This window comes from Stegastes partitus, unplaced genomic scaffold, assembly GCF_000690725.1.
Source record: "Stegastes partitus isolate 25-593 unplaced genomic scaffold, Stegastes_partitus-1.0.2 Scaffold208, whole genome shotgun sequence".
Taxonomy (NCBI): domain Eukaryota; kingdom Metazoa; phylum Chordata; class Actinopteri; family Pomacentridae; genus Stegastes; species Stegastes partitus.
In genome coordinates, this window is record NW_007577939.1 from 239,034 (window position 1) to 264,279 (window position 25,246).

Consider the following 25,246-nt stretch of genomic DNA (forward strand, 5'->3'; position numbering starts at 1 on the left):
GACACAAATATTTCAATGCAAGATAACACAAAGAATAAAATCCATTAAGGCAGCCAAAACTAGTTTAATAATAAAAAAGTTACGGTAATTTTAACCACTGAGTAATCATTTCAGACATTTTTCAAGCAATAAAATGTTTAAAAATATTTGTATGGACTTGTGGATGTGCTGCTTTTTTGTAATTCATGAACTACACTGTAGCTTGAAGACTCCATCTTGGGCTCTGAGGAATTGTGAGGATTATTTTTTACTTTTTTTGAAATTCTAGAGACTAAATACTTAATCAGATAATCAATACAAGACCGCAAATTACTCAATAATTAAAACAACTATACTTGCAACATGGGCTGCAAGGTGGCTCGGTGGCTAGCACCATTGAATCACAGCAAGAAAGTCGCCGATTCGCATCCCGGTGAGGACACCGGGCTCTTTCTGCGTGGAGTCTCCATGTTCTCCCCGTGCAGCGTGGGTTCTCTCTGGGCTCTCCGGTTTCCTCCAACAAGTCCAAAAACATGTTGAGGTTAATTGGTAATTCTAAATTGTCCATAGGTAGATAGACTGGCAACCTGTCCAGGGTGTCCCCTGCCTTCGCCCTAAGTCGGCTGGGATAGACTCCAGCCCCGCACGACTCTAGTGAGGATTAAGGGGTGTATAGATAATGGATGGATGGATGGATGGATGGATGGATAATTACAACATTTAAATCTATACTTGCCAAACATTGCACAAGGCTGTCCTAAAAATCTTTTCGACACTGGGATCCTCAAGATACACAGTACATTCAGTTTAGTATGTCCTCAGCTGTATAAACAGGATCTATAAAATGTTAGGCATTGCACAGTGTGACAACAGAACAGCACCATAAACTCCAGCCTGCAATACTGACCCAACACTGAGTAAATGCCTCTCTGAAACAGTTTGCACAAAAACACTTTCATCCTAATGAAAGTTGGATTTATTGTCGGGTTGTTGGGTGCTACAGTTTCAGTTAGATGCACCAAATAAACTGGCTGTAAAAAAAATGAATGTGTTTTAAATCTACTTTAATCTCTATATAATCTGTTTGAGACCCCCCCCCCCTCTCTCTCTTTGTAGTATGTCATGCAAAATCACATGACTAGCTTGTGGTCATGAGAACTCTTTGCGAGATACAAATTAGGTAGAAAGGGTGGAGAAACAGCAATGTAGCAAGGCTATTTCATTGAGAGAAAATTCAAAGTCACGAAAAGTTAATCAAATCTGAAGCACATTTAAACTAAGAGACCAACTAGTAAATGAACACAATAAAAGAAACATCTATCTGTCAGATGTGGGAGGGAAGACCAGATGTCAGCATATTGCATGTAAAACCAAAGCTGTGGTGAGGCTGTCCCCTGGTCGAAAGCACACAAGTGAGACAAGCGTTTCTACGGTATAATTTTGCTCCACACCTGACAGCATGCATGCAAGCATCCAGACATTTCACACACACTGCCTTGCTCAGATATGCCAGAGCTGCAAATTAATCCGACTAGCAACATACCACAATGCAAAACTTTTCAGTCTCTCAATCTCTCTTTGACACAGCATTGACAACAGCAGTGTGTGGGGCACACGAGTAATTACAGTGAACTTGTAACCCTCGTCCTAATGCTGCACATGGTACAGGGCACTTTTAATCAGCAAAGTTGCAAGTGAAAAATAATCTTTCAAGCTTGTGTCGTCACAGGCTGGCAAAAAAGGGAGCAAATCTCCTGCTTTGCATGGACTTAAGAATGATTATGAAACAGCAAAAAAGCAATGCGTCAGTCAAGCTGTTTCCATCACACCCTGTGGTTAACCCATCCATGCACTTTCTGTGAAGCATGTAAGGGCTAACTCACTCACAGAGGCATGCAAACATTTCCGCATGAAAACGTCATATGCAAACTGTCGAGATTAGCACTTCTTATCAGTGTGACATTTAAAGAGATGGTAAATAATGGGATCATGGTGTCTACACCATTGTAGTGATGATATACAGTGCACCATTGTCTGAAGTACTAGGTGTGCATACATTAAAACAAAAGGAGAAAACTAGTGCATGAGCCGTCAAATGATGTGTGTAGAAGGAGAGGGGTTCAACAGGAAACTCTAAAAAGTGGAAAGTGCTCTTCCACAGGAAATGGTTGCAGGTTTAAACGTTTTAGGCATGTGTTGGGTCAATGAGTGGGCCCTTTGTGCCTCTGCTTCAGTACACTAGCTGAGTTTGAGCAGTTGTGGTAGGTACATGTGGTCTAAAACTGTGATGTGGAAAAATAACTGTTTTGGAAAAACATCACTTCTTATTTTAGTAAAAGTAAACCTATGACCTATTTTTGGAGGCAGAATAGATTAGGTGCTGCATTGGCCTGCAACTTTTCTGACAATCAGTGCACAAAACACACACATCATTGTTGTCAAGACAAGAAAGAATTTGCTATTTCCTTATCTAAAAAGGCTCACAACACTAAAGACTGCTGTCTTTAAAAATGTATATTCTGGTAATTTCAAAAGACTATGACTTTTATGCGCTAACTTTACAGCAGATAGGCGCATTGTGACACTGTACTTTTTATTGAACCCACCACATAAAGGCGTTAATCAGCTTGTACTGTCAAAATAAAGAATTAGAAATTTACATAACAGTACAGATTGGTAATTATTAGGTTAAAAGATGATTCAGTAAATCAAATGCTACAATACTTTGGATATTTGAGAAGGAATTAAATATTTTTGCCTGTAACCAAATGTTGCAAAAACAAACCTAAGATTCCTCACACCATAACATTTCTAGATTTGCACCAGTACCAGAGAAGATAAAAATGACGAGGGTGAGCATCACAGAAACGCTATGTCTTAGATGAATACTTAGCAGAAAATAAGTTCTCTGTCTCAGCAATTCAGCAGCAATTCAAAAACCTTTGCATCACTCACCTTGCAGCGACGTGGTGACAGCTCAGTTGTGTTTATGGAGTGAACTGCAGAGAGATCAGCAGTTGTGTCTTCGTAAGTTTGCTGCGTTTTTCTCGTGGGGGGAAAAAAAAAAAGGATAACTTCACATAATTTACCTACACTTTTGTAAATCAACAGTCACGCATGGGCACTTGCATGCCCCTACAGCCCATGACGATGGAGCCTCGTCGTTCTTTAAGCGCACAAAATAGCTTGTGCTGTTCAGGGTTTGGTGGCGTAAGATTGGCTACAATCGGCCAATATGATTTTGCACCGAACCAATCAGATTACAAGAACAGACGGCGCTCGTTTAATATCCCGACGTCGCCCGGTAAAAAATGCGCGACACACGACACCACTCCCGCCCGGCGGTGCTGTATTAGAAACTACAACAAGCAGACTGGATGTGTGTCAATGAGCTGCTTTTCGAAAAGGTGTATGGGATGTGTAGTCTCCTAAGCGACCAGCTACAGTTTCTCTTACCGACACGGAGCCCTCGCAAAACTACACGTCCGCCATTTTTAATAGAGTCAACAGTGCTTGCATCAGCGTGAACGGCACTCGCCGGCAAAGTTGTCAGCTACTTGTCTCGCTTCAAAGTTTAGAAAATCGCCACCATTAAGGCAAATCGTCAGTCTTACAGCGGAGTAGGTACCAACGGCACCATGAAGCTGTTCGTAAGCGAAGGCAACCCGCATTGCCTGAAGGTGTTAGCTGCCTTAGAAGTGACAGGAGTTCAGTGTAGCGTCCAGTATGTCAACCACGAAGGTAAGGAAGCATGGTTAGCTTAACTTAACCCTGTGACTTAACTGTAATTACGACTTCTGACAAATTTGATTTGGTACTGCTTACGGTAACATGTCGTCTTGTCACGTTTAGGATAAATGTGTGCTTTAACAGACGGTTGTTATTGTGTAATACTAAGCTAGCTGCACAACTAGCTTTCAGCAAGACATATCTGCCTGTCAGTGTCAGGCACAATGCATGTAGTGAACCGTATCTGTATCTGAGAAGCAGCTAGAAAATACTCTTACTGTACGCCATTGCTTTGTCTGTCTTGCTTTGTTATTGTTTGTGCAGCTTCACGTTGTCTTTGATTAGAAGTACATAGCTACAGGTACAATTGACCACAGTGTTAGTCTGGTTGAATGTTTTAAACTGGTGGTTATATTTAATCCAATACCTTGATTTGAGCAACGTGACTTTATTCTAGATAGTATTCTTTGTGCTTTTAGACAGTTTTTTGTTTTTTTGTTTTGTTTTTTTTACACAGATGAAAACCAGTCTAGTTTTGCTACTAAATAATCGTTATTTATCTTTATTTGTCTGAAAAACATTACAGCTAAACACAGCTGTGTAATTACAAGTGGAGCGTTAAATAGTGAAGCCACATATGACAACTTTTATGCAGTGACTTTACTCATTCCACCATATTTTCAAACATCATTGTGTATAATCAGCATGTCTGTTGTGTGGGAAATTAGAACTATTTTGTCTAAGTAATCAGATGGACTGGAACCTGCCAACAATCTCAGGTAAACATCTAATCTGGCATGCCAAATAGACTCTGCTATTCCTGCCAGCCAGGTCAGGCTGAACCCAGAAGAAAACTTTACAAGGTACCCAGGAGCCTGTCTAAATTGCAGCGAGAGTCCAACATTAAAGTTGACTTTGTGAATTTAACCAGACTGAAAAGGTTTTTGATTATCTTGATATTGATTTCAATGAAATCACTCCTCCCTCCTGGAAAAGATTAAGGACTAATGACTAATGTCAAATGACTAATTTGGCATTTGCAATTCTGACTCATTTCTGACAATGTTTTCAAAAGAGAGCCAGTTTAATGCTAGAAGTCTGCCTCTGCAACATTCAGCAATGCATTTAATGCAGTGTGTTTTGTTTTGCATCTAGTTCACCCTGTACTAAAGGATTGCTTACTTATTACTCTCTGAGGTTATCTATTATCCAGATGATCTTCTGTCATCTTCTGTGTTACTGTGGAAAGGAATTAGATTCTAATGCAATGGTAATATATCCCAGCTTCATACTGGTGGTCTGATCCCAGATGTGTGCTAGTCCTTTCTTGGGAGCTGGATCACAGAAATAAATAACCAGGACCACCTGGGATGCAGCCACTGTGCATAAATGAATGACCTGTACTCAGAAATGCACACATTTAAACTGGATGAGGGATAAGTAGTGAACTGTATCGCTGAAGTGCATGACTCATGCAAGTTTCTTTGCTGAAAAATCTCTTGAACAAAGTAAAAATGTGTTGATAGAACTGACATGACAAAGCTTTATTTTTTGTCATTTATGCATTGTTTTATGCAAACCCTAAAATGTTACAAATTTAATAAGGTAAAAGTAATGAAATAAAGCATGCTGTATGAAAAAAAAAAACTTGAGTCGTCATCAAACTAGAATTAATAAGCAACAGAATCCAGTTAAACTTGTCCCGAAATGTGCTCTGCTCGTCTGATGTGGAAATTTATTTGGAATTTTTATTTATTTATTTATTTTCAGAGAAAGTGGTGCCGTTTCTTAGCCGTCCAGTTTTGCCAGCCCTCCTTCTGCCCAGTGGACTACACCTTTTCAGCTCCAATGCCATCTGCCGGTCAGTAGATCATAGATAGTCCTTCCTGCTTCCCTGTTTCTTGACGACAGCGATAACTTGACATGAATGTTGTAGCTTGTAATCAATGCCTCTACTTTTTGAGATGTATATAATCTTAAGAGTCAGTTCAGCAACAGCAAATATTTTATCTGACCTTAGTTGGTACCAAGATAGCTTTAGAATTGGTGTCTTAGGTTTTGTTGCTATGAGCCCAACTAAACAAACTTCCTTAATATGTTATTGGGCTTAAAGGAGAAATCTCTGAGATCAGTATTTCAATTTTTTTGCAAATGCAAGCAAAACTGTGTGCCTAGCTAAATATAAATAGAGTTTTTGCAATTTGGAGGGGACACATTCATTAATCTTTTTAAAACTGCAATGACATATGCATGAATCGGATAGATCCAGTAATACAGTTGAAACCAGAAGTTTACATACACTGCATAAAAAGACATAGAACCTTTTTTTTCTCACTGTCTGACATAAAATCAGACTAAACTTTTCATGTTTTAGGTAGGTTAGAATTTCTAAAATTATTTACATTTGGGGGCTGCAGGGTGGTGCAGTTGGTAGCACTGTTGCCTCGCAGCAAGAAGGTTGCCAGTTTGCGTCCCGGTGGGGGCACCGGGATCTTTCTGCGTGGAGTTTGCATGTTCTCCCCGTGCAGCGTGGGTTCTCTCCAGGTTCTCCGGCTTCCTCCCACACAGTCCAAAAACATGTTGAGGTTAATTGGTGATTCTAAATTGTCCGTAGGTGTGAATGTGAGTGTGCTTGGTTGTCTGTCTCTAAGTGTGGCCCTGTGATAGACTGGCGACCTGTCCAGGGTGTCCCCTGCCTTCACCCTAAGTCGGCTGGGATAGGCTCCAGCAAAACACCCCCACAGCATGATGCTGCCACCCCCGTGCTTCACAGCTGGGATGGGTTCTCAGGCTTGCAAGCTTCTCCCTTTTTCCTCCAAATATAACAATGATCATTATGGCCAAACAGTTCCATTTTAGTTTCATCAGACCACAGGACATGTCTCCAAAAGTTAAGGTCTTTTTCCCTGTATGCATTTTCAAACTGTAATGTGGCTGTTTTTTGTTGTTTTTGGAGTAATGGCTTCTTCCTCTCTGAGTAGCCTTTCAGCCCATGTCAGCATAGGACTCGTTTCACTGTGGGGGAAAAAACGGTTATGTCTTTTTATACAGTGTATGTAAACTTCTGGTTTCAACTGTATATTTGTTTGATTATGCTGTGAATATACCGTAAACTAAGGCCAACCACAAAAATAGTGTAAAAACATCAATAAAATTGAATTGCTAAGATTTGAAATTGTTTCACACTGCAGCAAAATTTGGAGATGCACTGTATCCAACTCTTAGGAATAGTACATACATGTTGCAGATATTTTATGTTTATGTTTACGTTGTGTGCTTTTTATGAGTAAGCTGAAACTGTTTGACAGGATTTCCTTCTGTTTTCATTCACATTTTTAACACCTTAGATATCTATTTGAAGTAAGTGGACAAGAATCCAGTGAGCTTTGCAACCAGTGGCTTGAATGGGAGGCCACAGATCTTCAGGTAAGCTCTACATAACAAAATCAACCCCTCAGTTTGCTGGTAATCTGTTTTACGAAACACTAGATCAACATGCGAAACGTAATTTCAAGTTAATGCTTTTATAAATTCTCTGGTACATGATCATCTTGCCGGGCTTCTTTTAACTACATGGACATAAATCCATGCACCTAAATGATTAAAACGTCTACTCTAAAAAGAACAAGGTACAGAAACTAGTGGTAAGAAATGTGTCTCTCTTGTCTGTGTAGGATTTAAGTAAATTTACTGTTGAACTCAGTCACAGTACTTTGACTTACTACTTGATCTGATGTCATTCGATCAATTCTAATTAACCTCTGTTTTATCTTACTTGCGCAGCCTGCACTGCTACAGGCTCTTCACATGGCAGTGCTGCAGGGAAAAGGATCAGAGGTGTCCAAGGTCCTCCAGGGTCCCCTGAAGTTCTTGGACCAAAGCTTGACCAAGGGGGGCAAGCCATATTTAAATGGGGTACAGTATCAACATATTCAGCTGTTTTATTTGTTAGTGTTTAGTTGCCAAATATAATGTCAATACAATGAGAAGATAAAGACAAAAATACTCACTCAAACAAGGCCTTTTTGATCAATATAATATAAGAAGTTCATGATGTCTCTTTTGAGGTTTAGTTGACCTTAACTGAGCACCAGTGCTGTGCCACATGTAGCTCCTTTCGTACCATGGGTCTGTATAAAACTAAAGGAAAAACAGTGGTAAACACACACAGTGAGATAGTCACAGCTGTACATATACTTCCAGTTATGTTGCAAATAGTCCTCACAATTGTGCTTCACATAAAAGTTAAAGAGCCTCAGATAGGTCAACTCCTCTGCATTGTTCAGGGTTTTTCAGACATGGGAATTTATGAATACTTTAGAGTAACTGCTTAAAAATATGTTAAACTGTGTTGTGTTTCAGGATACTGTTTCACTCGCTGATCTTGTTTTGTGGGCCGCACTGTACCCTGTTTTATCTGACTCTTCACTAGCATTGGGTGAGTACTAATTAATAATAATAATAATAATAATAATAAAAAAAAAAAAACATATTAGCGTTGCTTAAATTGTTTATCTATGAACTAACCTTGACTTCCCCTCTAGGTTTGTTTATTTTCTTTTTCTGTTGCTTTACTTTACTTGGCGTCTTATCTCTTTTCTGCCTTTAAAATTTTTTCATTTCCCATCTCTCATTCCCTTATTTTATATATATACACACACACACGTGATCCTTTCTGTGACCTTTTACCTTATTTTTCTCCTTTTCACCCCGTCTTGTCTCTACTCTTTCTCCGTCTCTAATTCTCCGTCTCTTTTACAGGTGAACACAAATCTGTGAATAGTTGGTTCGACCGTGTGGCTTCTATACATAGTTGCCTGTCTGCTGCTCAGAAAGTGCTGCAGGGAAAAGGCCTGCAGGGCATGAAGAGTTACATGCAGAGGCAGCCTGCCCCTCAGAGCAACCAGTGCAGAGACACACAGCCGTGCAACAGCAACCCTGCTGAGGTATCTGCTAGATTATCAGCATAACTATTAGACTTGAAGCATTCTTACAGAACAATATCGATTGGAAGGAGCTTCACAGCCTAACATGATTTGTGCATATGCCTCAGGAAAGATGTACATGTGAGGTTTCTAGGAAGGTTTATTTTCTTTGTCTTTTTTCAAGGTGTTGATGCGCTAAAATAGCCAAAGCAGATCACGACTTGAATTCAGCTCGCTTAAATTGAGTAGTGCTCTCATGTCATGCAGATACAGTTTCCCAGTGATACTTAACCTGGCTTAGTGAAAGCTAAATTAACAAATGTGCTAGGATGTAGAACATATAGGTTGTAAGTTACATCACTACTTCTTTATCTTCTCTACTCTCTTGTGGAGATTACTAACCTTACAAGCTTGTATAAAACCCTGTTAAAGGTTCTCTATATCTTTGTGTTTGTTTAGGGTGAGGAAGGCGAGCGTGATTTTTCAGAAGAGGAAATGGAAGCAGCTGCTCTCACCTGGAGTAAGGGTCTGAGCACCAGCCCTGTGGTGACAGACAGACAACACCCTATGTAAGTAATAAAGGGCCTTTTTTCCAGTCTAGACAATAAGCAGATCCTTGTGTTCAGAGTGACTTGCAGGAAGGAAATGCGTACTGCGTACTATACTTTAGGATGTTATAAGAACCATGTTCACTAACATGTTACCCAGAAATCTTCTTATAAAGTCTGAACAACACCCCTGCATAAATCAACGTGATTTTCCTCACCTTTTCAAAATTTACTTTGTGCAGTCATCATCTAACATTATAGTGAGTTGAGACATGAGATGCATAATGTTAAGGCTGATTTCAGTTCAGTTCTGTTTTTGCTTTCTTTCTCTGTAATTCAGTTTGCCACAGGAAGGCAAAAGAAACATCCTGGTGACCAGTGCTTTGCCTTATGTCAACAATGTCCCCCACCTGGGTAACATCATTGGCTGTGTCCTCAGTGCTGATGTCTTCTCCAGGTAGAAATTGAATCTTCTCTGTCTTTTCTGAGTACAGTGCACATTTGGTTAAAAAAAAAAAAAAAGAAGATGATTATCAACATATGTCTAGCAGGAATCACACACACACATCTTTATATTCAATACCTAAAAGCATAGAAATCATGTACATATGTAATATATAGGCATATGGATACTTGTAATATATTTAACAGTGCTATGAATATTACAATGACAGCTGTCCATTATAATCTACCTCACCAAGAGGTTATCCATTCTCTCCTTATCCACTTTATCTTCCATCTTTTTTCTGCTCTCTATATTTTTTCATTTCTTTCTCAGTTCATCTACATCAGTTGTCTTTTTCTTAACTCCTGCACCACTTAATCCTTCTGTCTATCTACTTCTCTTAGGTATGGCCGCCTGCGAGACTGGAACCTGTTGTTTGTGTGTGGCACAGATGAGTATGGCACAGCCACAGAGAACAAGGCCAGAGAGGAGGGCCTGACACCGCAACTGATCTGTGACAAGTACCACGCTGTTCACTCCAGCATCTACAAATGGTTCCAAATTGACTTTGACTTTTTTGGTAGAACCACCACGGAGAAGCAGACAGAGTAAGTGAGTTGGCCTGTTCATGGCCACCGATGACAAAATTTGAATCTTATTTTAGCAATTAAAGACTAGGTTTTTTTTTTTTCTTTTTTCAACAAGCAAAGGTTTCTTTAAATAGAGAAGTCCCTGGCTTCAAGACACTGGCCCTGATATTTTTTGGATGTGACTCTGATGTGGAAGGAAAGGACTAACATGTTTTCATATGATTACTTTGTACTTACTATAAAATTACATAACATAGGATTAGCATAATCGTGTCGTACGTGCTAATGTGGACATCCAGCCCACTCAACTATAAATTCTACTGTATATAATCTCAGAGATTATGAAGTGGGATCGTTGGACATAGGTTACTACTGTTTGCTTTCCAGCAGTTTACCAAATAAAAAAAAAATCCTGTTTAAAAATATTCATTTTAACTTTGTAGTTAAGCTTTGACATGTCTGTAAATAGGGGCTGCAAGGTGGTGCAGTTGGTAGCACTGTTGCCTCGCAACAAGAAGGTCGCCAGTTCTTTCTGCGTGGAGTTTGCAGGTTCTCCCTGTGCAGCGTGGGTTCTCTCTGGGTTCTCCAGCTTCCTCCCACAAGGTCCAAAAACATGTTGAGGTTAATTGGTGATTCTAAATTGTCCATAGGTAGATAGACTGGCAACCCTAGTGAGGATTAAGCAGTATATAGTGTCTGTAAATACAATACCAATAAAACATTGGTACAACACATGTCATCTAAACCAAAGTGTGAAAGTCTGTTAAATGAGACTGCACTTAATAGTAAAGGAATAAAATAAATAAAATGTATTTATTTAAGAAGCAGTATCACTTTTCAAATCTAAACTACTAAAATAAAATCTGGCAAATCAGAAGGTATTGGCAGAGTAAGTCAGGGAAAAATAAATTGGACATTCTTTGTAAAATGTCAATTTGTTGTTGCAGTATTATAGATTGTTCCTCTAAGCAATTATTCAAGCAAAGAAAGCAATGGAGAGGGTTTGACTTCTTTGGCAGTGTGTGTGTGGAAATGGTGTTGCTGAGTTTACCTACTTAAAATGGGAAATGGGATACAAAAGTAAAGCAGTTTTTTCATTAAAGATTAGATCTAAATCTTAGTTCTTGTACGCTGGAAAGGATTACAAAGATAAAAACTCTTGTTTTCAGGCCTTTGCTTTGATATTGTACAACATAAAAGGCATCAAACACCATGCACCAGCACCATGTTCTTTGACAAATGAAAACAGCCTACAGATTAAAGACTTTTGACCTGATTTATGAGAAGTACTTTGGAGGTTAGGTCTTTGATTTTAGATTTACCAGCCCAGAACCAAAGATCACCATCAGTTTTGTTTTTTCATACCCTTTAAAATTCACATTTTTCTTACTAAATCAATAACGCAAACTCTCTTCCCTTAAACTTCTTTTTTTTTTAAAAGTATACTGCTGTATTTTCTATTTGCTATATTGGCTCCAAAAATGTACACCATTTTCAACATAGTAAAGCGGTACCAATCTAAGTTAGAAAACAAAACTGTCATCAAGTTTAAATGGCGAGTGAGTCCTCACATAGGACAACTGTCAAGTCTTTCTCTTGCATCACAGGCACAATTCCCAATGAACCTTTCAGCCACATTTTTACTCTGTTATTGTTTTCAGGATAGCTCAGAATATTTTCTGGCGACTCCACAAGAATGGTTTCCTTGTAGAAGACACAGTTGAGCAACTACGCTGTGAAAATTGTCAGCGTTTCCTGGCTGACCGCTTCGTAGAAGGCATCTGTCCTCACTGCAAATACCCAGAAGCTCGTGGTGATCAGTGTGACAAGTGTGGGCGGCTCATCAATGCTGTGGAGCTCAGGGTGAGTTTGGAGGAGCAGGCTGTATATCTGAAGTGATCGAAAGGGTAAAGGGGAGGCTCGTCCTCATCCACTTCTAGAGCTGTTGATTACTGTAAAGAAAATGATGGTGGTAGAAACTGGAATATCACAGAGTATCTTCAGCTCTTGAAAAGTTATGTATCGGCTGTAATGTCAGATGTATATTTTTTTTTCTGAAATGTATGTGGTCGCATCTGTCAGACACCCATAAACCTCCCTTTAAAAAAGGGAAATTGGTGGTGATTAAATCTTTTGTTAAACAGGTAATAAAGTGCAATCTCTGTGGTACAAAATGTCTTAAAAGATCTAACTTGCAGAAATGTTAAAATTTTTATTTATTATTATCATTTTTATTGTTCCCTGTAAAATATATATAAAGGAAGAAATAATCTGCTTTTACTTGTGAAATGCAGTCTATGATGGGATATATTCAAGATGTATCACTTACTGAAGCAGCAGCACATTTCTGTCTACTCAGGCTGCTGCTGGAGACATCTGTACCTCTTTTGTAAAAATGTATGTTTCACTTGGGTGCAGAACTAGGAATCTAAAAAGACTTTCTCATTAATTAAGGAGGCTGCGATAATAACCTACTATTTGCCTAATGTAGTATTGTTGGTACATTGGAACTCTTTATGTTGCTTTTGCTTCCATGGATAAATAAATTCTTAGCAAAATGACAAATTTAGGTTAAAAGTCAGGGTAAATTTTGCCCGAATCAGTAATGATCATTGTTGACGACTTTCTCCTCCAGGAACCACAGTGTAAGGTCTGCAGGCAGACTCCTGTCATCCGCTCCTCCAAACATCTTTTCCTGGACCTGCCAAAGGTATGATTGTCACACTGCTCTGCAATGTCCTATGTTGGCCATTCACCCAGTTATACACTGCTTCTTTAGTCACAGGGATGGAGACAGAGTAATCCAGTTTAGCAAGTTTAAGGTAGCATTCAAAGACAGCTTGTGGAAGGCAGTTATCCCTCTGGTAATTTTATTATATAAACGGCTTTACTCTTTCTTAAGCTGTGGTTTAGAGTTAAGACACCGGGTGTTTTTTTTTTCAGCATTTTCCTTTTCCCTCTTTTTCTTTGCAGCTAGAAACTCAGTTGGAGCAGTGGCTGGAGAAATCAACCAGCACAGGAGATTGGACAGCAAACGCCAAACAAATCACTCGCTCCTGGCTAAGAGACGGACTTAAACCACGCTGCATCACCAGGGACCTGCTTTGGGGAACGCCAGTACCTCACCCTGATTTTAAAGAGAAGGTCTGCTAATGTCATATCTAAGAGAATCCAATTTTTCACGTTGCAGATTTAGCGGTTAGATAGCATTTGTTTGCCTTTGGTTTGGCTTGCATACCCTAAGACAGATGCTTATTCCACTCGATAACCTTTTTTTATCAAAACATAATATAACTGCTCAGTTATGCCTGCTGAGCAAGGTAATGAATGCAAACATTTAATATCTTAGGTCATATTTATTTCTAATGAAACATCGGAAATGACTATGCACTTCATTAACTGCCTACAAATGCTGTACTGACTAATGATACCTAATAGCACACTTAAGTCTCACTGGGAGACCTTTCAAGTCTGGCTTGTCTAAGCATGTTTTGACACAGACCACTTCTTTTACTACACAGTTCTAAAACTTTCTTCCACACTATCCATCACTTTTGTGTCTAGGTCCTTGTGCGTTTTGATAATTTATTCCTCCTAATATTTGTGTTCTTTTTCATGTCATTCATTATTAATTTCTATACCAAAGAAAAAAAAGGCATGCCTGTTGTCAGTCAAAGCTCTCTTTCTGCCTCTGCAGGTGTTCTACGTGTGGTTTGACGCCCCCATTGGTTATCTGTCCATCACTGCCAACTACACCGACAAATGGGAAAAGTGGTGGAAGAATCCTCATCAGGTACCACCCCCCAGCACACGTTGTCAGAATTTATGAGCCATACAGAGTACTGATGAACATGCCTGGCACAGATTTTGTCCTCTTTTCATCACAGAATGGGTCTGATTGCTTTTTTCATTGCCCCATCTGGTCTTTTTCACCCTCCATTAGAACAGAGTGTAATTCCTAGCCCCATATAACCCTGATGTGAAACAGAGAGAGACATAACCTCTTCGATTATGAATTAATTTAGCCTTCAGTTTTATACCCAAAGCTACAGCGTATACACAGTGGAGTATAGTGAAGACGGTATACTATAGGCTAATGTGGTTTCATGATTTCAAGATTCCCACCTTCTGAAATACAAGTCTCAGCATCATCATACTACCCAAGATTTGCTAGCTTTTTGTTGTTTGTAAAGCTATGCTCCACTTGGCTTGAATAGGAGGAGCCATTTCACATTTTCTGCATACTCTTGAGTTTGTTATTTTAAGGGCACCATTCACACAGCTTCCCATACATAAAGTAGCAAATGTCAAACAAGAAGCCAGTGGTAAATGGCTAACTTGCTCATTTACATATGGTCTCAACTGACTTACAATCTGATCCATCAAAAAAGAAATAAATAAATACATTATATATATATATATATGTTTGTTCTCATAAGCATCACTATCTTCTTCACTCTGACTGGATCATCTCATCGCTCACCATCTAAAACCCCAGGATTGAGCTCCCTGTTATGAGTGTGTGATGCCCTGTATTTGCAGAGAGAGAGAGATGGGGGTTGGGGAGAGCAGATAAGTCCTCTTTGAACTGGATGATCTCATGATGATCTAATATGATGTCATCCTCTCAGTGCGTTGTTGTGTCTCTACCACCAGGTGGAGCTGTACAACTTCATGGCCAAAGACAATGTGCCATTCCACAGTGTGGTGTTCCCCTGCTCCCTACTGGGAGCCCAGGACAACTACACTCTAGTCAACCACCTTGTTGCCACTGGTAAGCACTTATTACAATTGACTGATTTCACTGATTGATTGATTGATCAATTATTTATTTGATAGATTATCTGACTGGCTTTGGGGTTCCCAGCACATGTTTGAAATGGACATGAATGCTGTGTTACTCAAAAATGATGTATTTTGTCCACGGTAAGCCTTGCACAGTAACCTGTACTGTATATTCTTCCTTTAGAATATCTGAATTACGAGGACACAAAATTCTCCAAGAGCCGTGGTGTGGGTGTGTTTGGAGACATGGCAAAGGACACTGGCATCCCAGCTGACGTGTGGCGGTTCTACCTTCTGTATGTGCGTCCAGAGGGACAGGACTCTGCTTTCTCTTGGGCTGACATGGCTCTAAAGAACAACTCTGAGCTCCTCAATAACCTGGGCAATTTCATCAACAGGTTGGTAATAGTCATATATGTTATAATGAATTCCTATTTACTTCATTTGATTTACAAATATTATTACTTTTCCCAGTTATCCTAACAAGATAGCGTTCACCGATATCCGTTTAGGTTGTTTAACACAAATTATATTTGTTTCCTGAATTTGAGACATCATTCATGTCATTGTAATTGTTATGATTAGTTCGTATCAGTCACTTAAAATAGAAAGTAGGGAAATTCATCTCAATTTGCTCATATTTTGTATGTGAGTTTCACTCAAAAAGTACATTTGCAGCAAAACTGTCATCCAGTCCAATTAACAACGAAGTTTTCGGATAGTTGTACTCATTGGAAAAAGTCTGTTACAGCACTAACTATTACAAGAGGTTCACCCTAGTTTTCTAAATTTGTTTGGGATGGCGTAATTTAGCCCCAATTACATTGCCTCAAATGATTTTTAAAAGATCAGGGTTAAATCCTACATCAAAGATTTTTCTCAGCAGCTTTTTTTCAAAGTACCTTGATCTTCAAAATTGGTCTCGGGCAGCGACGCTGATGCCTAATTGGTTCAAAAATATCTTGTAGATTGCATCCAGCCTAAGGTGTTGGAGGTAGAAAGTATTCTGCTTCAGAAAAGAAATTGTGTCCTTGCCTGGATCCAATCCTTGAATCACTACATCGTTAGTGACAGGGTGTCCATCTTGTACCCGTTTGTTTCAAGATTTACGGATGATTCTGGGATGCAGTGTTCCGTCGAATTGCAGTTCGGTCAAAGCATTTTGATGACAGTTTTACAAATAATTAGCTAGACAAACCAAAATGTCTAAATCAGTTCTTAATATTTACCAGCAAAAAGAACTACTTTAGTGATTAAGTTAATTCAGTCATTTTAACTGAAGGAATAGTCCCATTTTTCCCCAGGATGGAAAAAAACCTCAGAGATTGACAGTTTCACTAATTAGTAGACTCAACAAATTAAGGTCACGTGAAGTTCATGCTCACACATCAAAATCACAGTTCATTGTAAATTTGACGTTCCTGTAAAAACATTTTGGTCTGGCAGTCCTTCCTCAGAGGCTTAGAGATGTGTAAAATATACAACAGTGTGTTGCATCAGACATGACAAAAACTTTCTCACTGTGAGCATCCTCCTGATGTACACATAAAACTCATGTGAAAAATTACTTGTTCCAGACAGCAGCTACAATTTAGAGGCGAACAAGGAGCTGTGGAATGGCTCAATGCTGTACGCAGAGCAGAGCGCTGTATTACATATGGCAACAAAATCTATAATTTATAAACAATTAGCAAGTCAAGTAACATGCCCTACACTCGCTTTGCTCTCACTCTGTCTCTCTCTTTGTTTCTCTTGCTGCTCGTCTCTCTCCGTTCCAACATTTTTCTCTGACCCTCGTTTCATACAAACCCTCCTCTCCCTTGCTCCTACAGAGCCGGCATGTTTGTCGCTAAGTTCTTTGAGGGTTGTGTGCCTGTGATGGAGCTTCAGCAGGAAGATAAGAGGCTCCTGGCTCTGGTGGGCTGGGAGCTGCAGCAGTATATCCAGCTCATGGACAAAGTCAAGTAAGACCAGATAATCACATACCTGTCAACAGCAATGGCAGAGGGATGATGTTGCAATTTACTTATAACTGTTTAATTAAAATGACCTTTAAGACTTATCTTTCTGCTGGTCTTTAATTTGTTTAATTCAGTTATTTAAAATTAATAACTGTACATGTACATTTTGCATCTAGGTTTACATTACTAGTGTTACACTGGCAATTGTATCATCAGGTAAAACCTTATTTGTGCTTATACTGCAGTAGATAGTGTATCATGCGCTGTGGTTGTAAAATGCCCCTCATTTCGATTAATATCCATCTACTGCTGTTGTCATGCTACTCTCAATTTCCTTAAAATGTTTCTCCAGAATCCGCGATGCCCTTAAACACATCCTTAACATCTCTCGTCATGGCAACCAATACATTCAGGTCAATGAACCGTGGAAGAAGATCAAGGGAGGAGACACAGAAAGGTGAGATAGTCTTGACCAGCTACACACAATCTGTACATCTTTAGTTTCATTCGAGATATATAAATCAGTGTTTATTAGTTGTGACTCAAATGTGTAAAGTGTGGAACGGGACACTGACCTTTTGAAAAATGACTTATCATGTATCTCTGAGTGCAGGTCGAGTTGATTTAATCATACGCAGATTACATTTGTAAGATCAGTTCTTAGAAGACAGAATTATTTGTATGTATATTCAAGTGAATTAGCAGTTTTTAGGATCTAAATTCTGTCCATTCTAAGCTTTTAGATTCACAATTTGTCTGGCTAATTAATCTGTTTGTTCTCTTCAGGCAGCGTGCAGGCACCGTGACTGGTGTTTCTGTGAATATCGCCTGCTTGCTGTCAGTGATGCTCATGCCTTATATGCCAGCAGTCAGCCAAACCATCAGGGATCAACTCAACGCCCCGCAATCTTGCGTCAATACGATGTTGCAAGGCACTGGCACCTTTGTATGTTCCCTGTGTGCTGGCCATCGCATTGGCACTGTAAGTATGACCTAGACATGTAACACACACAGGTTGCATATTTGCAGAATCACAAACCTGTCTAACCTCCAGTATGTTGACGCTGGGTGATACAATGAGGATGCAACAGTCTGTCAATATTTCAGTACTCTTGAGGATATTGTAGTTTTGTTAACACACACATACACACACTTAAGAATAATAGCCTAGATGGTGTTTGGAGGGTTCAGCCTTCGAGCAAACAGCAAGTTTCTCTCAGGCCACTTGTCCCTTCAGGTCTAATTGTGGTGATGTGTGTGCAGCAGGCTGCCAATGCTGCATTCAAACACCAAGGCTATCATGATCTGGGGATGTGGTCTCCACACAACCACTAGAACACGACATCTGCTAAATGTCACACAAAGCCTACATGCACACACCTTCTCTGACAAATTGTGCCCTTTGTTACAAGTGTAATGTTTCATTTAACAGTGGCGATCATCATAGATTCGCTGCAAATTCTCTCATACATAGTTATCTACTTACTTACTTGCATAATCCTCTTTGTTCAAAGATGAGCACAGAGCCTCCAGGTGAAACTTTCAGCTATACTGGCCCTGGGCTGGATCGACAATTGCAAACTTTTTAAAAAATTCCTGCATATATATATTTTTAATTTTTACCTTTTATTGCCTCTGCCAACCCGTTTTATTCCCAGGTCAGTCCATTGTTCCAGAAACTGGAGGCGGACCAGATTGAGGCTTTGAAGAAAAGATTTGGTGGACAGCAGGTATTTGATGTTTATGATGCCTAATGGTCTGTGCATGAGTTCAGTCAGGTCTGGTAGTAATATACGTTCACCTTTTATGAATAATGAAATAAAGAATTGATAATGCATAGCTGTTCACAGGTCTCTGTCAGACCGTCGTCATGAATAAGAATTTGGATTTAATTTGAAGTGCCTGATTTTTAAAACACGATACAGAGCAAACACACTGTAAATGTTTAAATTATGTATTAAGCCTCCATCATATAGATAAAAATAATCCCTCTCTAAACCTTCTTGCCTCTAGCCCGAAGATGAACCATCTAAAGAGAAGGTATTGAGTGATGTTTGTTTGTGAAGAGTCAGTCCACTCTGGTGCTGCTGTGTCAGTGTTGATTACCGCACGCCTTCACTAACCCTTGCAGCGAATTAAACATCCTCATTTATTGAATTTTTACTCATCTCCATGTGTCCAATGTGATTCGGTGTCCATTCACACATAGTGACTCATAAAATCCCATTGACATTTTGAGTGATGAGTAATCTGGACAAATAATAACCACCAAAGCGGCTGAAATTCAAACATTTTCATCTGTGTGTTTCCACCTTCAGAAGACACCACAGAGCACTGCCAGCCCTCAGCCGGCTGCTGTGCCAGCTACTGCTGCCGCCGATGAGGTGGCGATGGTGAACGGAGTGGACCCGGAGAAAGCCAAGCAGCTAACACAGGCTGTGGCTGAGCAGGTTAGACCACTGGTTCTTCATTTTTAAGCCGCTTTTGAATCAGTAATTTGTTATTCGAACAGCGTTGTAAGTTAAATTGCTTTCAGTTCTATGATTTTTATTGCGCGATTTTTTCCTGAAATAGTCCGTTTATAACTGGATAATAAAGCAGATACTATCTTCCGTAATGAACAAAAACATTCTTTTCATAATGCAAACTACACGCACAACAACCCACTGACGAACTGAGTAGCGGCTTATTTTAAAAGTATTTATTTTTGGAAAATTATCTTTCAATGTTTAGGTTTCTAATGATTTGATTAGAATTGCTTTTTGTACAACCTAATTATCTTTAAATTGTATGTTATAATTTCTACTACAAATGCGGCCGTTAAATATTTTGCTTATTTTTCAATACGGAATCATAAAATTTCAAACTTTGTAACTGCCGCCGTAGTGAAATGCTTGCCATTTCAAAATTAAATTTCCACGAAGTGTTTGATCAAAAACAAATAAAGGTGTAAGAACTCTATTAAATCTTTCAATCTTGTTTATCACAGGGGGACAAGGTTCGAGCGCTCAAAGCCCAAAAGGCAGAAAAGGCCGTGATCACAGCAGAGGTGGCGAAACTGTTGGACCTTAAGAAACAACTGGCTCTTGCAGAAGGGAAGAGCCCTGAGCCTGCACCTCAGAAGGGCAAGAAGAAGTGAGACAGGAAAAAAAGGGAAAGCAAAAATGATGGAGGTTAGTCAGAGGAAGGAAAGACTAGAATGGTTTGAGGTATGATAGTGGAGAATGGGAACAAGATGTACACTAAGAGAGAGATGAGGGTATTAGCTTAAGGCAAAGCCGTGACAGGATCTAAGACAATGTGGTATTGGCACTGAGGACTAATGAAATGCTGGATAGGCCGACGGGGAAATGAAAACACACAAAGAGAGAGTCAAATGAATACAGCTACAGAATGGAGGGATTTTTCCAAATCCCTACACCAAAAGAAACTGATTTTATACTCTCCCTGTGATAAAGTCAGCATATGATATTAGTGTTGGAAGGTGTGTTGCGCATCTAAAGATGTTTTTATATCCTCTGGAAAATTGTGTTTTTGCTTATTGCTACAAATACCCTTTTTGGATCCATAAAATAAACTGATTGAGTTCAACTAAAAAATGTTTATCCTCACCCTTTTGTAATTACCTCTGGTGTACGCTATTTTCTACAAAAAAAATAAAAAATCATGCAAAAGTAATTAGAAAGGGAAAATAATAAACATTACATGACTCAAAAAATGCACATTTTTTTCTTTTATTGCAAATTTGGAATTACAGTGAATGATAAAATGAATGGTACGGTAAAATACATGAATTTGATGCCATCAGTGATAAAAAGCCATGCATATTACTCTACGATTAACAATTTTTGTGACTACGGTGAGAAAATAACATTGGATATGTTGGCCTATTACAGTACAAGCCATTACAGTACAATTGTATATTTTACAACATTATATAAAAATAGTAAATCAGGGTAGAACAACCCTGTATAATTCTACCACAATTTCCCATAATAATAGAAAAGGTCAGCTTAGAAAGTATAGCCGGGTCCTACTTGCTTTATCTAAATACACATACACACAAGCCTGGGATTATACAAAAGTAATAAAAGGGTATGAATTTTCTTCCCAAAAAGAAAACAAAAAAACATTCTCTCATACTCACACTAAACTGGGCACTTTCAAACTTTTCCTGAGCTTCCTAAACTCTCCACAAATTGGGGCAAATAATCTCTGCTAGCCAGATTGCAGCCCTTAAAATTGGAGTTACAATTTATTGCAAAATGGTGGGAACAGATGACAATGAAATGCACTCTCATATTTAAGTTCCTTTCTGTTCGACATACAAATCATCAAATGCTCATAACTGTTATTTGTGCAAGCCTATTTGATGAAACTTGTCAGGCATTCTTTAAAATGACATTCATCAAAATCACTGCATGATTTGCACTTAGAGCTGTCTGTTCTCCTTTACACATGCTGTGTCTCTTTTTATTTGCCGCAATGCTGTTGCAGGCCTTTCTCTCGGTGCCCTTTCTTGTCTTGACTTTCATCACTTTCTTTCTTCTTGCCATCTTTACCTCTCTGTCGTTTCCAAAAATCCACTCACTTATAAAATTTATCTTTGGTTTCCATTCTTCTCTAAGAGGCATTTCATAACCATCACATTACACCTTTCCCCACCACTGCTTATTCCAATTCTGTAGGACCTGTCATCTTTTATTCCTGTCTTCAAACTGTCTCTTTTTTCCCCTCATTTCCTGGTGTTGACTAATCTCTCTATCAGGGCTCTTCGTGTCCTCTGTACTTCCTCTCCCAGCCTTTCAATCTCCGCTTTCAAACGCTCGTTCTGCTCTGTCAGCTCCTGCACCTTTCTCTCGTTCTCCTGCTCTCTTTCTTTGCGACTCTTTTTGGTAGATGAGTAGGATGAACGCTGTGTGGAGGAGGCGAAAGAGGACAAGGCACCGTTGGCCCTCTCGCTGGTGGTCCGCTTGCGTTTTCCCAGGCGGGAGGATGGGTAGACGGATGGAGAAGAGACAGGTGAAGAGGGAGAAGAACAATTTTGAGATGGTGACTGGGAGGCTGAGGAGGAGCAAGATGGAGAATCTGGGACACAGGGCAGTTCCTCCTCGCTGGCTGAGGGAGATGCAGGATGGACATTATTAGCCTGGTGGTGTTGATGGTGGTGGTAATAATAGGTACCGCTGATCACTGCCCCGCTTGGATCCACCATTCCCACTCCTCCTTCACTCAGCAACTCGAAGAACTCCGGAGGCAGCAAGTCACTGCCACCTCCTGCCGAACTGTCTCCATTTCTCCCACTCTCAGCCTCCACCTGCCGCTCTTCTGCAACAGCTGGACTCATGCAGGAGGAAGAGGAAGAAGAGGATGACGATGAGGTGTGATGCAGAGGCTGGGTGCTGTGGATCTCCTCTGTTGCCCTCTGGACACTCTCACCCCATGTCTGGCTTCCGTCAGTCAGCCATGTCAGAGAACAACTCTCCAGAACATCCAGGAACTCCGGCTCCTTCTACAAGCACAAAATAGAAAAGTTAAAACCTGCCAAAACATAGTATAAATCAGTATAAAACATTTTCACATCATTTAGGATGTGAATCTTTTTTTTTTTCACAAAAGGTTTTGAAAAAACAACAAAAGAAATATTAAACATACAACAACTAAAAGACTCACACTCATTATGGGTGTGTTAGCCATTGCGTTCTTCAAACTACTGACCTCGGTGCATGTGGGGGCACGTGCCAGTTTTGCCCCTCCTGTGTCGGAGCCCAGAATATCCTGCAGGTCCTCATACCACGCCTCCAACTCTGCACCATACAACGGCCCCACACCAGGGGGGTACGGCGGGGGCAGGTGTAGCCACTCGGCAGTCATCTCGCCAATCAGTCGCAACGCACAGATACTCGGCCACACGGTTCACACTGGACCTGAGGGGGGCAGCCGCCAGACGCACCAGAGTTGGGGGAAAAAGAAAGATAAGGGAAGGAGTGCAAAACAACTGCACATTAGATGACTGACACGTCACAATAACTCCACCTTGTTCATTTTAGTCATCACTTTTCTGCAGCTGGTTTAGATAGAGATGAAGGATAGAAAACTCACAATTGTGAAAAATGCAGTCAGCAATCACTCACTTCAAGATGAAGCAAGCTAGTCCAAAGTACAGTGTATTGTGTAATCCACTTAATTGTTAAGTGGAATAACAGTGACACTAAGTGAGGAAATGACTGTACTGCACCAATAATTGTCAATAAAGAGATGTTTCCAAAAAAATGTGATATCTCAATTCAAAGATAACATTAATATTAAACTAGAAAAATAAATTTAAAAAAAAAATCACATCACAACTTTGACTTCACAAACATGCAGCATTCAGAGTAAAATGTAAGAAAGCCAATTTACCTTTAGAAAGTCTCTGTTAATCAAGTCTGCAGATTTGTTGGAGATAGATTGTCCCAACAATTCTGAAAGAAAAAGTATTTGATACATTAGTCTTTAAAAATGTCAAAACTGTTTCTTCTAACAGCTGAAATTTGCTGAGATTTCAGAATCAAAATGATGATTTGTGCAAATACAGGAGAAGCTTGAACTGGGAACAAAAGATGCCTGAAATGAAACATTAATGTCTGCATTGGAGAATAATGAAACAATAAAATATCGATAAGTGATAAAATGAACAATAAAGGTTAAAAAAATTTTTTTTTTTAAATCCTGCCTCATAATTATTGTAAACAAAGACCAAAATGTTCTCTACTGCGCCCCCTGCTTTTTACGGTCCTTAAAACACGTTGGGATCAATAAACAAGTGGTTATAAACGACGAGGAAATGCAACAATCTCTCCAGGTCTTACAGTCAGGTCTGCTTTTATTAACTGCTTACAGATGGCTTTACCAGAGATAGCTAAACAAAAGCACCATAAGGACTCTGCTGCCATATCAATGGGGATTTCTCCTCTAATGTGCAAAAAGCAAAAAAAAAAAAAAAAAAAGCAGCATCCTTACACAAATGTAGCTTTGGCAGTGATGTGACTGACAAACAGGACGGTACAAAGTCAGAAAGATTAAAGAAACCCTCGTTATCTTGATGTCAAATATTGAAGTTACTGCAGAAGTGAGGCCATTTGGGCATTAAAACTTTGGTTTGGTAAATAAAACTTATTTTCTGAAATAACTATTGTATAATAATAAACGTATATGTTTTTTTTCTGTTTTAGTTGGGCTACATGTCCACTCAGCCAAGACAATTACGTCATGGAAATGTTAAGTCCAGCAGTAGGAATGGGCGAAACAAAAGGAAAACGTACAGAGAAAAGAAAAGGAAAGAGTGGGTTGACAAAAAAACACTAAATAATATAAATATATGTCCATTCAGGGAAAACAATTTAAACTAAATAAGATTGTTAAAGTCTTAAAAAAACCAACAACCACCAAAACGTTCCAAAAAAGCCGTTCAATGTCGAGTCCCATCAATTCCTGTCAAACGTTGCGGAGCTAAATAAAATCTGTTCCACATGTTCAGATTAAATGACATCTGAAATTAGAAGTACTGTATGTTGTAACTACAAAATCCATAAAAATGTGTACAGATGTAGAGACGTTTGGCACGGTCAACAGCCACAACAACCAAACTTCCTAGCAAGAAGTCCGTGTGAGCTTGACAACTTGACAAACGAAGAAGACAATACACAAGCACCACTAAACTATGATTGATTAAGCCAGCTGTTATTCTAAAAACGGCACTGGGATATCTGCCAAAAAACATGCACATTCTTTTTCTTCCCACTACATCGGACCACTTGAAAAAAGCAGCCGCTAGTCACTCCCTGAAACAACCGAAAAACAACCACCAACTAGCAGCCAAAACTATCAAGAATGTCCGCTTACCCTTTTTCTTTTATTCGCTCGCCTTCTCGACTGTCTTGAATTCGTATGTAGATATTTTAGTAAAAATTGGTGATAGCTCATGTTAACCATTGTTCAGTCTTGACGGCTGAATGTGATTTTACGGAAACTCCCGGCGGTGTTTATATTGAGGGAGAGGCCAACCGAACTATGCATGGGAAGGTAGTTTCAACGCAACCTAACCGGGGCGAGATTGACTGACGTTCCATCAGGCCAATCAGAAGAGCGGAGCTAAGATCTTTTCCTTGGCGACATCCAATAGAGAGTCTAGGAATCACTACTGGGACGGGGCCTAGCGTCGTATCTGGTGGTTGTTCTCTCCAGCCTGCATAGTTTGTACGAGCAGCAATTGTGATGCAGTCATAAGACGGCCAGGACGAAT

General features: G+C 39.5%; 3 protein-coding genes across 6 annotated transcripts in view; 1 reads left to right on the plus strand and 2 right to left on the minus strand.

Annotated features, from left to right (window-relative positions):
• Positions 1-3,138, minus strand: part of arhgap9 (Rho GTPase activating protein 9) — a 44,540-nt gene extending 41,402 nt beyond the window's left edge. For all 3 annotated transcript variants that reach the window (XM_008280729.1, XM_008280730.1, XM_008280728.1), the window contains exon 1: positions 2,935-3,138. The gene's annotated coding sequence lies outside the window, so the exon portion shown is untranslated. The remainder of the gene's footprint in view (positions 1-2,934) is intronic.
• Positions 3,139-3,491: 353 nt separating this feature from the next.
• On the plus strand, positions 3,492-20,561 carry mars1 (methionyl-tRNA synthetase 1). 2 transcript variants are annotated; one of them, XM_008280731.1, is made up of 22 exons: positions 3,492-3,720; positions 5,479-5,569; positions 7,056-7,134; positions 7,492-7,623; positions 8,071-8,146; positions 8,470-8,654; positions 9,093-9,202; positions 9,522-9,638; positions 10,031-10,234; positions 11,878-12,079; positions 12,852-12,926; positions 13,190-13,360; positions 13,914-14,009; positions 14,873-14,990; positions 15,186-15,399; positions 16,834-16,965; positions 17,315-17,419; positions 17,749-17,944; positions 18,621-18,692; positions 18,976-19,002; positions 19,281-19,412; positions 19,952-20,561. In XM_008280731.1, the coding sequence occupies exons 1-22, from the start codon at positions 3,618-3,620 to the stop codon at positions 20,099-20,101; spliced, it is 2,787 nt and encodes a 928-aa protein (XP_008278953.1). In that variant the 5' UTR covers positions 3,492-3,617; the 3' UTR covers positions 20,102-20,561. The 2 variants fall into 2 exon arrangements, with proteins under 2 accessions (XP_008278953.1, XP_008278954.1); XM_008280732.1 differs by lacking the exon at positions 18,976-19,002.
• A 119-nt stretch (positions 20,562-20,680) lies between these two features.
• Positions 20,681-24,958, minus strand: ddit3 (DNA-damage-inducible transcript 3). The gene is made up of 4 exons (XM_008280735.1): positions 24,847-24,958; positions 23,365-23,426; positions 22,681-22,889; positions 20,681-22,474 (listed from the first exon to the last, which is right to left on the minus strand). Exons 3-4 carry the CDS (start codon positions 22,834-22,836, stop codon positions 21,698-21,700), a joined length of 933 nt encoding a protein of 310 aa, XP_008278957.1. The 5' UTR covers positions 22,837-22,889; positions 23,365-23,426; positions 24,847-24,958; the 3' UTR covers positions 20,681-21,697.
• Positions 24,959-25,246: the final 288 nt, after the last annotated feature.

Bases quoted from the DNA above. Each gene is read 5' to 3' on its own strand.
- mars1 (XM_008280731.1), top strand. From the start codon at position 3,618: ATGAAGCTGTTCGTAAGCGAAGGCAACCCGCATTGCCTGAAGGTGTTA. The intron at 8,147-8,469 runs GTGAGTACTAAT...TCTCTTTTACAG, and splicing joins TGACTCTTCACTAGCATTGG to GTGAACACAAATCTGTGAAT. The intron at 18,693-18,975 runs GTATTTGATGTT...TCTTGCCTCTAG, and splicing joins AAAGATTTGGTGGACAGCAG to CCCGAAGATGAACCATCTAA.
- ddit3 (XM_008280735.1), bottom strand. From the start codon at position 22,836: ATGACTGCCGAGTGGCTACACCTGCCCCCGCCGTACCCCCCTGGTGTG. The intron at 22,475-22,680 runs GTCAGTAGTTTG...TTGTGCTTGTAG, and splicing joins GTGCCCCCACATGCACCGAG to AAGGAGCCGGAGTTCCTGGA.